This window comes from Ixodes scapularis, unplaced genomic scaffold (assembly GCF_016920785.2).
Source record: "Ixodes scapularis isolate PalLabHiFi unplaced genomic scaffold, ASM1692078v2 PGA_scaffold6__148_contigs__length_123643588, whole genome shotgun sequence".
Taxonomy (NCBI): Eukaryota; Metazoa; Arthropoda; class Arachnida; order Ixodida; family Ixodidae; genus Ixodes; species Ixodes scapularis.
In genome coordinates, this window is record NW_024609881.1 from 109,875,784 (window position 1) to 109,890,307 (window position 14,524).

Here is a 14,524-nt window from a genome sequence, read left to right on the forward strand (position 1 = left end):
GTCCGCGCCTTTATCGTTAATTATATTCAATGTCATGTTCATGAATGTTGTTATAGGACGACGGCGAAAGTAATCCCTGGAGAAGGGGAACAAGAGGGACAAAGGACAAACATAAATCTACAAACACAGCTAGGCGACTGGTGAGCGACCGAAAAAATCCGCCTGGTCTGGGTATCGAACCAGGGACCTTTCCATTACAAGTGGAGCGCTCTACCAACTGAGCTAACCAGGGGTTAACTCATTTATGTTTGTCCTTTGTCCCTCTTGTTCCCCTTCTCCAGGGATTACTTTCGTCATTCTTGTCCAGCTCGCTTGCACCTTTGCATTTAATTGCATTATAATTAATTTTGTTATAGGAGTCGGCAGCTTCAAGGTTTTGAACCTTTCTTGTTTTTTGTGACATGTCGCTGGTTCACAATTGCTTATTGTCGAGCAACGCTGAAAATTCTTGGATAGCCTGTACCTAAAGACATTACAAAATAACATGTTAATGTCAACCTTCACTCTCTTTGCACTGTAAATGCTTCACTAAACTCTACTTAAGGGCGTTTCAAAAGCTGGTTAATGTAAACCTATTCGACATTTGCACTGTACATGTTTTCATAAATTCTACCCAAATACATTGCGAAAACATGTTGATATCGCCCTTTCGCAACCTTTTCACTGTGGATTTTGCGCTAAACACTATCTAGATACATTAAAAAAATATGTTAATGTTAACGTTTATGATTTTGCATTGCAAATTTTTTCTATGATTCTAGCTAAATATATTACAAAAACATTTTGATATAAAGTTTTATGATCTATGCATTGCAAATACTTTGGTAAACTTCAATTAAAGGTGGACCAGAAACGTATCGATGACAAACTTTACGACATTTACGTGCTCCAAACCTGTAACCATCAAATGTGCTTCTCGGCATAAAACACCGCGGTGGGGTCGTCAAGAAGTGCTTTCTACAGGGTGTTCCCCAAAACGTTTACTGGGCTTTTGCACCACAAAAATGAACTATACATCATTGAACGCTGATCTCTGCTCAGATGTAGCTCTAGTGGTCCGAACCACATGCCAACGTTTTACAACTTACCGTTCTTTCATTCAAAAGTTAGAAAATACTTTCTAAGAATTTCGATGGAAAAAAGGCAGCCGATTAGCCCCTCGAGTATACATCAAGCTGAATGGCACAAGTTACAGAAAAAGGGCGAAAACGGGCTCCACTCAATACAGTTTTCAGGGAGTCACTTATAATTTTTAATGAGATAACAGATAGTTGTGAAACTTTGGCATCCGCTTTGATCCGCTAAAAAATTTAGGCGGAGAATGAGCGTTCATCGATGCCTAGTTTATTTTTGCGGTAAAAAAAAAAAAAAACACTACATTTTTTATTTATTTCTTTTTTTTTGGGGGGGGGGGGGGGGACGCGTTATACATCTTCAAGGGGTATGGCAGAGGCACTACGAGCAACCAAAGACACTTTAAAAGGGGCTGCAACGCGTTTCTATTCATTTTTAACTTGCATAATTTGCCCTTGAGCTAGTTGCGTAGACACGGTAAAACTATGCGCATGAAAATGTCGAACCGGAATCGAACCAAACCGAAAACTGGAGCCGAACAGTTATTAGAGTGTTTTAGGGAACCGTTTTTGCACATCCGATGCGGTACGATGAACCGTCCGAACGAACTGCGCATGTGCAAGTCTTCTGCGGTAGCATATGAGCAGTGCTTAGTGCTTACCGGTGGGCACATCATACCGTAAAAAATGTACAAAAACGGTTCCCTAAAACTCTCCGCTGTCCGAGGCGTGTCTCTTTCCTTCGCGAAGCTCTTGTCACGTTGGTCATACAAATACCGTCTGCCGACATGTCCGAATCTTAACTATGCATGGAGCAAACAAGCTACGAAAATCCTTAAGGCGCGCCTGTAGATAATTCTTTCATCATGCATGGAGCGAATACCGTGTTTTTTGCATGATGCGCTATCATTGTGACTCGGACTTTAGTTTTCGTCTAACTCTTACATAGCCCGTTTGACGCATGGCGGGCATAGCAGGCGACCCTGAAAGATTGATGCCTGAGGTCTCATAAAGACCCCATCAATCCCCTTAAAGTCTCTGGCCGTAGATTAAAAAAACAAACTCTCTGCGCCATAAACCTTTGGCTGGCTGTGTTTGAGAGCTCATTTCAAACTACATCGTTTTCTTCTTTTCTTATTCTGTCTCATGCTGAGGGAGGAAAATCAATTTCGTCTTCGATGGCATCCCAAGGACACTAGGTAAAGATGGCTTCAGGGAGATATGGGGCTCGTGAACACGTTTTGTGGTCCCGGAGGCAAAGAGACTCATAGCAAAGAAAGTATATGGCTTTCTTCGCACGAAATGTCGTTTCCGAACGTAAAGAAGCTAGGAAGTTCTCCGCGCTATTTTTACTGCGACAGTAAAGGGAGAACTTGTGGACGAAATAAGACGGCCGGAATGGCGTAGAGATAATGCTGCGTTCGAGTCGGCTCTTTAGACCCTGAATTTGTTTACTGTTCCTATAGTAAATATTCCTGTTGGATCTTTGTTGAAAACTGGAAGACACTTAAAGAATATGCTTAAATATGGCGCCGGATACTTTGGTTAATTAGGCGAATATTTATCACGCCGTGTGTACCGTAATTTGTAATGTTTATTGGCAGAGAAGTTTGCCTTATGCATGCTTGCATCTAAGGTGTCAATGCCCATACCAAGTGCGACAAGGTAAACAAAGACCAAACGACCAACGGAGAAAAAAACTAACGCAGCTAGACCAAAAGCCCTCCAGAGAAAACTGACACAGAACACAAAACAAAGTATACTCACTGCCAAAAAAAAGAAAAGTTGTCCTTAGCTCGTGGAAAGCGTTATATTGGCCACATACGACCGCGCAAGAGAACATGCTGTATTCCTAAGAAACTTAACAGCAGGGCACCGTGCAGCTCCTTGTGGTAAATGCCAATGCGAGGCAAGATTGTTTGACCTCACCTTCGTGGGCCGACATCGAAACCTACTTGAGCGAGAATTGCAGGAAGTCCTAGCCATTGATGTAAAGGGAGAAGATTGCGTCAGTGCCCCTTGTGTTGCACATCCACCGAAAAGAGAGAATATTCCTGCTGAGGCTATAAATATTCTGAACTCTGATAAATGAAGAATGACCTGCTCCTTCATTCCAACAGCTTGGGCAGGTGTTGATTAATGAAGATGAAAAGAAAGAGTAACTTGCAGAAAGATAAAAAAAGAAAGAAAATGCACATTATACAGTAGCAAAAAACAAAAAGAAGGAAAGGTAGCATGTGTGCTAGTCCAGCTACGTAGTCCAGCGGTGTCTATGTATAATTGTTTGTGTACTATGTTCTATACTATTGAGCTGGCCACTTTTACAAGTAATGAACCAAGTTGTTTAAGCTTAAATCGGCACTCAAGTGGATTCCGAGATTATCAATTTATGATGACAGCTCCATCCATCCTCTCTGCGCTTCTTAAAGAAAGAAATATACTGATGCGCGACTGATTTATCTATTGATAATGTAATCGAAGATCGTGACACGCCCCTCTTTCTGCTTCTTGGAGCATGCACGAGGGGGCGCCGTCAGACGGCGTTTTAAAAGAATAATTGCTGCATGACGCCTCCCACGCCCAAACATTTGATGTTTTTTGTCAAAATATAGGGCAACTGAAATAACCAGGCTCGATCTAAAGACGGCAGTAAAAATCGACGCCTGCACGGAGCAATATAGGCATTTCGTCAAAAGTGTATTTCACAGGTCGGTTTTTTCTTGTAAAACTACAAAGCGTAGCTCTCTTTCTTTAAAAAAATAGGGCCAAAAAACTTCCCAGGGTAAACATCGGACGGCGACGCAGACGACCGGGTGCCTTTGGCGTTCGTATTGACAGATGGCGTCGGTAGCAGCATCGGAAGGTGCAGCCGACCAGCGAAAGAAAGCAGACGACACGCAGACAAAATTCGTTTGCAGCAATAGCGCCGTCGTTATGCAAATAGCTTTTTTCATATACTTTTTTACTTTAAGTTTTGCTTTTACTATTGTCCACATCTGTTTTTAAACCAAAAATGAATAACGAACAGATTATGTTGATTTTTATAAGCGAGCGGTCTCGATAAGGAGGTAGCGTCATTTATCGATTCGTGCGCCAAAGGCGTCCCGCCATTCGACTCTGTCGTTTGCGTCGTCGTCCGCGGTTGACCCTGGCAAAGTTTCTTGGCCGTATTTCTCACAGAAAGGAAGCTACGCTTTAAACTTTTGCAAGAAAAAAACCGACCTATGAAATACACCTTTGACGAAAAGTTTAGATTGCTACGGGCAGGCACAGATTTTTACGGCCCAGTTTAGGTCGGGCCTGGTTATTTCAAACACCCTGTACAGGTTTTATTTTTGATTCCTTACAGATTTGTTAAAAAAAACATGAAAGCTACACTTATGTGGTTTGTGCGAGTGAGTTTTATGGTCAGGGGGACATTATGTAGGTGGCTAATCTTTGCAATAAGTCGGCTAATTAATTAAAATTCGTTAAGTGGCTTTTTAGTTATTGAAAATAAACGTATGGTTCCAATTAGAAAGTTTCTGAGCGTCATAAAAAATCACTAAATCAACTTTTTTTTTTTACAATGACTTCCAGCGCGTGAGAAGAGTAGTACTGCACAAGTTACCACTCGTGGAGCCGGTACAAGGCTAGCGGTTGGGGTTAAGCGTTCGCGCGATTTTTTTGTCTCTTATCTAGCCCGAGCCTTGTACCTGCTCCACGAGTGGTAAATTTAGTACACTACTACGCTTCTCCCGCGCTCAAAGGCTTTCTGACAATTACTAATTTAGTGGTTTCCGATGACGCTGAGCAAGGTTATAATTGCAATCACTGTGCCAATATTTTTATTAACTAAAAACCTAATTAACGAATTTTAATTAATTAGCCGATTTATTGGAGAACGTAGCCACCCACATAGTGTCTCCCTGGCCGTATAACTCACTTGCTCTTTTTTGCCACAAATCTGTAAACAATACAAAAAAAGACACCTGTATAATGCACAACGCGCAAAACAGATGAATAATAGTAACGTCCGGAGCCTCCCCGCAAAAAAAAAAAAAAAAGAAAAACAATTTTTTGGGGTAAAATTGTATAGAGGTTTTGGAAACCCGAGAACGCAACCCCCCCCCCCCTCCCCCTTTCCCCTAAGAAAATAGTGTCCATGTTTTTCTTTGCTGTGAAACTTAGTAAAATGCCTTGCCATCAAGATGTGGTTATTTTTGTTGACTAAAACCAAACAAACAAAATGCCGTAAAAAAAAAAAAAAAACTTCTACAGAAGGCATTTTAGTATTTTTTCACGCCCGTAACGATTCACTCATTCATTTTTTATATTTTTATATTTTTAGGACACATTTACCAATCAGACTTGTAGCCCCTTGTAAACATAAGCAAAAGCATTTCCTAGTCTTCAGGAAACTAAACTAAGGTTTGTGACCCTTAGCAGTGAATGTGTGAATAATGCATAAAAATATCACCTGTGTTATCTTTTTCTTTCAAATTTAAGTTATATAACTCAAGCATGTAAACTAACGGTTATAGTCACTTTGTACTCCGTCTCATTCTTAGTATAAAACGCTGTCAAAGCTTTGGCGAGAACGCGTGCAAATGATCTGCGAGATCAAACTCCATGCTCGCGCCAGTATTTTTAACAGCGTTTGCACATCGTATTTATTTATTTTATTTTCCTCAAAGGCCCCTCAAAGAGGGGGTATTACATGAGGATTGGGCATTACACACCAAAGATTCCAAAAACCTGTGGACAGAATACAAAAGGATACATAAAGAATATATCTTTATCAAGAAAGGCAGGGAGGAAACACAATTTCACGCATCAAATTCACCATTATGAAACTGTGAGTGATCTGGCGCTATAAGAGCTGTACTATGTTTTCAGGATGATCGTTCCAATCTTTGGCTGTTTTAATGAAACAAAGAAATTTGCAAATCGATCTGTGTTTGGGCTAAGGTATGACACTTGTTTGGTGTTGTAAATGAGACTTGAAAAGTGCGAACGGAGCGTGATGTAATATGGGTTCGGTGACAACGTGGGATAATATCAATAAAACAGTGACAATATGGCTATTCTTCGACGGCGATTTAGCAAAGGCAGAGCGGCACGTTTCTTTAGTTGGGTGACGCTAATAAAGGAAGAATAGTCGGCGTATATGATTCTTACACCACGATTTTCAATGGCTTCTAAGTTTTCGATAAGGCAATTTTGGTATGGATTCAATATTGCTGCGACATATTCTAGTTTGGGGCGGATGAGTATTGTGTAGGCGAGGAATTTCCAGTGAGGAGGAGCGAATTTTAAGGTGTGTTGCAGATAACCAACGAATTTACTTGCAGTTAAAATTATACTGTTTTTATCCGGATGGACCATGAAAGGTCTTTACTGAAGTGTACGCCTAGGTATTTGTAAGTACTAACTGCTTGCGCGGCAGAACTACCGATGAAGTAGATATAAGTAAATGGATTGGTGCGTTTGTGAAAGGAGACATGTTTACATTTTGAAACATTTAACGACATTTACCATTTACAAAACCAATTTTCTTTAGCTAAAGATCTGCCTGCAATTTTACTTAGTCGTCGTAACTGTGGATTTCGGAATATAAGACGCAGTCATCGGCAAAGAGACGGCCGTTATTATATAAACAGAGCGGCAAATCATTAATGTATGTCGAAAAGAGAAGAGGGCCAAGGACTGTGCTTTGGGAGACTCCAGAAAGAACGGCGCTGGTGTTTGAGGGGGTGCTATTTACAATGAAGAACTGATTTCCGTTGAAAAGGAAGTTCTTAATCCAGGATAATACGAAGGGGTCTAGATTAAGCAGGCAAAGTTTAGACATTAGTCGGCGATGCGGGACTGTGTCGAACGTTTTTTTTTTTCGAAATGGGGGAAACAGTTGATGTCCCGCAAATATTGGTTTCTCAGTGTGTCGCGCCGCGATTTACTACAGAGGTGCAAGCAGGTGGTGTAAGTTTACAGTGAAAACATTAATGAATAAACCTACCTAGAGAAGAAAAAAGAAAAGCAGAAACCTCTTTTGGGCAATTAACGCCTCCACTTGCAGACGATGCACGCGTTAGGAAGAAATGCTGCCGACAGATGGCTTAGGCTGCGAAGAGGGAGCGCAAGTTGATTTGGGTTATTTTGCGTGATCGTCTGCTATCATAACTATAGATTCGGCCGGCGCGGTGTGCACCACCTGTAGGTGGCACTTCTCTCCACGCGTGCATCGTCTGAGAAGTGGGGGCGTATATTTTACAGAAGAGGATTCTTTTCTTTTTTTCGAGCAAGGTAAGTTCATTATTTGATTTTTTTTTACTGTAAACTTTCACCACTTTCTTGCACCTACATTGCAAATCACAGCCCGATACGTGAAGAAACCGATTTTGGAGGTTCGTCTAAAGTGCCTTAAAAACGTTAGCTTAGATGCTGTATTTAAATATGTCATTAATTATACTGTGCTAATTCTACTTTTTGTGTGTGTGTGGGGGGGGGGGGGAGGGGGGGCGGAGTTGGACGTGCAGGCTCAATCAAGCCGTATTTTGGTGGCTTTGAGTCTGTTCCCCTTACAACTTAGAAAAAAAGTGGAGGCCAGTATCAAATTTGGCTTAAACCAAAACATTTATTTTAAGTTAACTTGTCGACAGATCGAAATACCTCAACTACGTCTGCACTGAGCGAAGAAGGTCCCACCCCCCAATGTCGTCACATCACCTGCCATGATGGCGGCTGCTAACGCAGCTTTCGCATCATACATTTCCCACTGCTCGATTGGCTCTCTCCAGTAACTATACAAGAAAATATGACCACCATTACGGTCCGATAAAGTCCAACGCAAGACGCGCATATCTTTGCATCACACACTTCTAAAAACAGTCTACGATTTCGGTCCCACAAGGGCGATCGGAGACACGGTCGAGTTAACGATTCGAAAGAAGTAGGCCCAGTTTGTTCACCGCATCCGGGACGCAAAAAAATGCCCGAATTTGTACTGCGCCTCATAGGTTTCCTAGATACCGTCGTAAAATTTTTTCTTTTGTTATCTTTACGACCAACCATGTCTCGAATTGTGCATTCGCGGTTAATGTTATCCGGTCCTGAAGTTTGCGAGCTTAGCCGATATGTCATATAACCTATGCGAAGGTCTCTTTATGGTCAATACTTTACCTTGGGCGAGTTGATGGTTCATGCTTACACTTCACAGCGCACAAGAGCACACACACTTGAAAATTTCACTATTAGTGAATACTCTTTCTTTCTGTGCGTGAGCTTTTGATGTGTGTCTGTTCTCTGTGCGCTGTGAAGTGTAAGCGTGTTTTTATGACTACACGTACATAGTCGAAACTCTCGGCTTACAAATGCTATCAAGTCGAGGAGTTGGGCTTGCCTCACTACTGTTACAAAGAATAATTCACGGCCAGGTAGACAGCAGCTTGCGGCGTTGTTCTTAACTTTCACCTGCCTCTATGTTCCAGCAGACACACCAGTCTGTTTGATCCTGGCCCTAGGGAGAAACTTTGTCAGATCTCACGTATTCAACTGTCTTTTGATACCCATATCATCAAATACTTCTTTGGGTGCTTTTACATACCATGCGTCTTTTGAACGTTAACTAGAAACCTCGCTTTTCACCTTATAATCGTTATTTTTTTATGTATGTATTGTTCACATTGTGCGGACGTGTGTTTCACATAGGAACCTTGGTCGTTCTGGGGCACGGAAAAATAAAGTATGCATTGTACGGGTGTATATATATACTCCGTTTCACCTTAGGGCAGAGCTCAACTGACACTACGTGCCGACTGGACCGATCAGGCAGTGCCAAACGCGTAACTTTGTAGCGCATTTGTCATCTTTCTCCGCGTGAGCTACCGTCGGTTAAACCAATCAAACGCAGTGAAGTTCGCACGCCCTCGAACCTTTCGATAGCGTTCTGACGTACGGCGGTACCAAGCCAAATTTCGAGTTTTTCCGCGCCAAAACAACAAGGGGCAGATCTGGCGCGCCCCGGCGAAGTACCGAAGATTTAATCTCGACTACCACGGGGACTGATCTTTCGTCGTGCAACTGAAATTACGATTACAGGGCGTCTTCGCCGCAAATATAATATCAACCGCCAGATTGCGGGGTGAACCTCGAACGCGGGATGCGAACTTCCGAAGCTTTGCCTCGGAAGCATCTATAAACCACAACTGAACTCACTGCATAACGTCACGCTCCTGCGGCGGCGCTGCTGTCGGTACTGCGCATGCGCAAAAGCTTCTCTCCTCCCAAATTCGGTTTCTGCGCATGCGCAGTGCCCACACCTGGTGTGGGCAAAGCGGGCTTGTTTTTGTAAACTCTGTGTTGGTGTATATACCTCGTTTCAGCTTGAGTACTGGCGCAGACGACGCAAGGAGCTAATGGGAACAATGAAGTAGAGTCAAAAGCGCAAGACAGTAGACCTTTTTTTTTCTGTTTACGTTTGGTTCACCGATGCTAGAACACTTACCGAAACATGACACACACCATGACGGTACACTTTTTGTCTGATTGGTTCCCCCAGCCCTGAGGGTAAAACGAATTATAGGCGCAATGGAAACTTCATGGCGCTCATCGTATTTGCGCTTTTGCAGTCACCCAGTAAAACAATCGCGTACTAAAAAAAAAAGAACAAAAAAAAGCGGAGGATCACGTCGCATTCACTGTGCGTGATTGGACTAAAGAAATCCCGTAGCTCGAACACCGAGTGATTACGTGTACCGCACCGGGCGGTAAGGCCCCCGCGCTGGCGTGATCATTGCGTTTCATAATGCGCGGCGACAGTTCGTAAATCTAGAACACAGACGAATGTGTGGGTGAATTTCACAACAACGAAAGTTTCGAGTCTAAATTTAGCTCACCTCCACCAGCCTCATTATACTTTCATTACACTGCAATCCCCTAGCAGGAGAGTGACAAAGAACCGCGACTTCTTAAGCAGAGTTGTTACTTTCGGCAACCGACGAAAAAATCCAGCTGAAAAGAAGACAACTTAAATCCACATAAATTTGACTTTGAACACAAAGGAGTAGAGAGCGGAAGGGCATTCCACGTACGGTTCATACGAATTTTGCACTCCCCGTCCACGCACTCAATCGTTTGGCAGCGTTTCCCGAGGCAGTGCATCTACTGAATACCAAGTGCACGCGAAGACCTCAGAATCGTCCTTTTATCTCCACTCCTACCGCAAATGGGGTGTTCTTGGAGAAAGTAACGACGCCTTTCAGACCGGGGAGGACTCCAGACTCGTTAAACACAACACTGGAGTTTACGGACCGCGCCGATTCGACCGTGGCGACGATGACACCATTATTTCGTCGCCGACTGCCAATCAAAGAGCTCCGCGAACTTTCGGCTCTAGCCTTGTGTTTGACGCGTCTAAAACCGCAGCAGTCGGAAAAAAAACAAAAAAACTCTGTCTAAGCGTCACGCGTTTTGCACCAACCCTTTGTCTTGCCGCGGCTTCCTGTGTTCACGTGTACGAAAGTAAATTAAAAAAAACTGTTAAAAACACACACAAAAAACACTATTCAACACTGACACAAGTGCTGAACCCCGAAGTCAACGGAGACTTACTATATACTGTAAACGACTAAATTTTCGTGAGGACCTAATTTTCGCGAATTTCACGAATCGCCTACAATTCGAAAAATATACATCCCGTGAACAAATCGGGCAATATGCGAACGCTATGGAAGCTACACTCGATTCGCGAAAATTAGAACCCGCGAATAACTTCAAACTTTGAGCTTTGGCCCGATTCGCGAAAATTTGAGCCCGCAAAAATTAGGCCGTTTATAGTGCTTGATTTGTTTAGGCTGCACTGGTTCTCAGCGACCGATATTTCGGTGAACCCTTTCGATCCACAGGAGTGACGGGGGACCCCATCCACCAGGAGGGAGAGGAGGGCATGGGACGGTTACAATGACTGGAGGGTAAGTGAAGGATACTACTTGCGTACAAATGCACTGATTGCGCGTGGTTTGGTCTATCTAGCTTAGCGGGACAGCCAGCATTAAGAAGAGAAAAGGTTTAGTGCTTGGCGCAACTCACAGTCTGCGACTTTAGGGACCCCAAGAAGGCCTTCGCGGACCCCCAAAGGAGAAGCACTGGTACAGAGGATTATAAAACTCGTAGAGAGAGAGAGAGAGAGACAGGGGGGCGAACACCATGACGTTGCGCTTTTGACGTGGTTTGAGTGGTCCCAACGCCTCCTGGCGTCGGCTGTGATCGGGCTCAAGGTTTAAGACCAGCTAAATGGGTACCTGTATATGTTTGCGTTTGTGCACTTCTCCGTCTCCCAAGTTTTTTGAGTATACGCAACACGCTTGAACGCGTCTACTTCGTGCCCGACCAATCCACACACAATATACAAGGTGCGTCATTTTTTTCCGGTGATACACCCGCGGGAAAAGTTGACGCATTACCCAAGATACAAAAGTTTTCGCCTTGTTTTGTTCAACTCGCTTCTTCACACCGTACACAGCCTCTTGGTGGAAGCGTGATGCGTCGTTTTTCCTTCCGAGCCGATTAATTTTAAAATCAGTATTTGTGTGTGTTTGAACTGCTTTAGAGGTGGTTTCATTTCACGCGTCAGGGGGCCGGGAGTTTGCGTCTCGCGTACGTCAGAGAGCGTTAGGCTTTAAAATATCCCAAGGACTACGCCCCAGTGGTTCGGATTGCCACATCCTGCAACTTGAATAAGTTACATCGCTGAAATACGGTGTCGGTTCAAGGCGAGGAGACTTGTTCAGAGTAAGTCGTAACAGTTGGATCTTTTTTTATGCTCACTTAAAACGAACGTTAAGACGACTGCATATTGCTTCTCGCTTACCCGTTATTTATACTCCAACACTACGCTCAGATGCAGGCCATCAAGCAGTGCCAAAAGACCATCACAGTGGCGCTTGTCGTCTTTGGCTGCGTTTATGTGACAGTAGCGCAATGATCCACCAATCACGACAAGAAATTAAAAATGGGGCGGTTTTACTGCTTTCTTTGTAGCCGACTTTGCATGGAAGACAATTTATTTGTATGTCTAGCGACAAAGACCTTGGAATTCCAGGACTATATCTTATACTAGTGCTATTTATTAGTTTCGCTGGCGACCGTCGCAGGTCTATGCAAATTACACCTAATATTGTTATAATTACCTCGATCCGCGTCTACTTAAATTTAACCACAGACAGCTTCATTCTCGGGAAGTACGAATAACAATGGTTGGTCGAAGTTTACCGTCGAAGCAAATGCAATATATTTTTTTTAGATTATTGACGAAAATAGCGACAATAGTGTACGTTGAGTGAGAGACACTATGGACTTTTTTAGGCTTTCTTGTTTTCGGCTAGACGTATGAAAATTTAAAGGTTGAACCGAAACTTGATCAGTATCTGCGAGGAGATCAAACTTGGGGCGGTGCTTTGTTCAGCTTGTTTTCCACCGAGTTGGGTGTTTATCCTGTGGATATGACTTCGGATTGTGTCCTTTACGCCATCTTCCTCCATCGAGCGCATTGGGCACACATTGAACACGAATATGAGTCATCGTTTGACTTCGACTTACGATCAGTTGGCGCTGCACTGATGGGCCCTTTTGAAAAACGCCATCAAAAACACAGGCGGTCGTCATTGCTCGGACACGAAGCGTGGGATTGGATCCGAGTCCTCGCCGAATGCTGACGTCACACTCGTATCCAATAAGAGCTGAGCCGAGTTCACGCCGAACTGTGACGGATCCCTCGTGCCCAATAACACCCTCAGACTCAGTATATCTGTTCAAACGATGGTGAAATCGGATATTTCGGGGCAGCATTTGCTCAATGGCGCACACTTTTGAAACAAAAAAGAAAGGTCTATCGAACGCGAGCTTTACCCGAACGCTGACTTGGTGTTCGATTTATGCGAGTCGGGTACCACGTCAGAAAGACAAGAGTAAATACCTCGTGACGTTATTTAAATGACGTAGAGGGGCGTAGAGCGACAAACTGGCATCCCGTTCACCAGGCACCCGTTCTATCGTGTGCTTAGATCTCGGAGCATTTCCAACTGTTTGATCGGCATCACAGTTCGTGGGCCGCCTTTGCAATACGAGCTAACGAGGACCTACGAACGCGTTGGTCGTCTGCAAACGCTTTCCTCCTCGCGCCGTACGAAACACCACGCATGCGCACTCGCGACCGATCGGCGCAAGTGGCTTGTCCGCGATTAAATTGCCAACATTCTCCATGGCTTCGATTGGTACCTCTCTAGGCTTTTTACATAATCCTCGCCAGTGACTCGCCTACCTTTCTTCATGTACTGATACTTGTTGGACTTGTCGTAGATGTCTTCTTCCTCGACGGAGATGACCACGTATTCGCCGCCCTCTAGCAGGTGCTCGTCGTGCATGAAGCGCACGAAGTCCACGAGCACCCCGGTCTCAGCCAGCATCACGTACACTGGAACAAGTCGGGTTAGGAAGAGAACGGTCTTCGTAAGACGGAACGAGAGACACCACAAGCAACGTGCGGGCCAGGCACTATACGGCAAACTATCGGTGAGAGAAATTCAAAGGTTGCCAGCACGTTGTTGCACACAGGCTAAGGTTCTATGGCCGCGATGTAGAATATGTATTTAAATGTCCGAGTTTTGAGTTTTACCTTTCTAATATGCACTCAGAACTATTTGTACAATTTCTTTTGCGCGGTAAGTATTATAATAACCATGAGGGCTTCTCGAAACAAAATATTTCCCTCAAATCGCGTGCCACGTGAATAATGTTTTTTTTTTCCTAATTTAATTCTGGCTTTCCGCTTTTTCTTTAAATTAAGTACGTTATTATAACTGAGTGAACTAGTATGACTTAGACTGTGTCTATCAAGTGTTTCAAAGGAATTTGATGTGTCGACTATCAGCTTCTATGCACTGCTAAAATAATCGTTTCGAAGCGAACATGTTATTATTGGTTTTGATGCGTTGACGTCCGAATACGTTCAACTCAAAATACAAGCGAAAATATGCGAACATGACGTGCACTCTTTATTCTAAAAACGTCATCGTCGTCTTTGCTTGTCACTCAGCAGCTGTATAAAATCACGAAAGCAACAATATCCGGTAGGAATAACTGAAAAAGGTACCACTTGGAAGGCTCAAATTAATGTCGTATATTTTGCTAAAACAGCTTGTTCACGCAGCTATAAAGTCAATAATGTATTGCCGCTCTAACCGGTTTCGTGCTTTGCTTGCCGGTGCATCGCTGTTCATCGAAACTTTTTTTTCCTAAAAAAAAAGGCCATACCTTGCCCATTCTCTGACGAATCACATTTTCTAGATTATAAGGCCATGGTGCCGTATTTGTTACGTCACCTACTGGGGGCCAGAACGAAACACAGATTGGACAGAAGGTCAGCGGTAGAGCAGAACACAAAGACTCGTGTTCCGTCAACGAACACAGTAGTC

General features: G+C 43.6%; 1 protein-coding gene across 1 annotated transcript in view; it reads right to left on the reverse strand.

Annotated features, from left to right (window-relative positions):
- The window catches only part of LOC8035418 (guanylate cyclase 32E-like), a 191,897-nt gene that overhangs the window by 63,939 nt on the left and 113,434 nt on the right, over nucleotides 1-14,524 (reverse strand). The window contains exon 5 of the mRNA XM_040216864.2: nucleotides 13,372-13,524. Coding sequence (XP_040072798.1) covers nucleotides 13,372-13,524 — 153 coding nt within the window. The remainder of the gene's footprint in view (nucleotides 1-13,371; nucleotides 13,525-14,524) is intronic.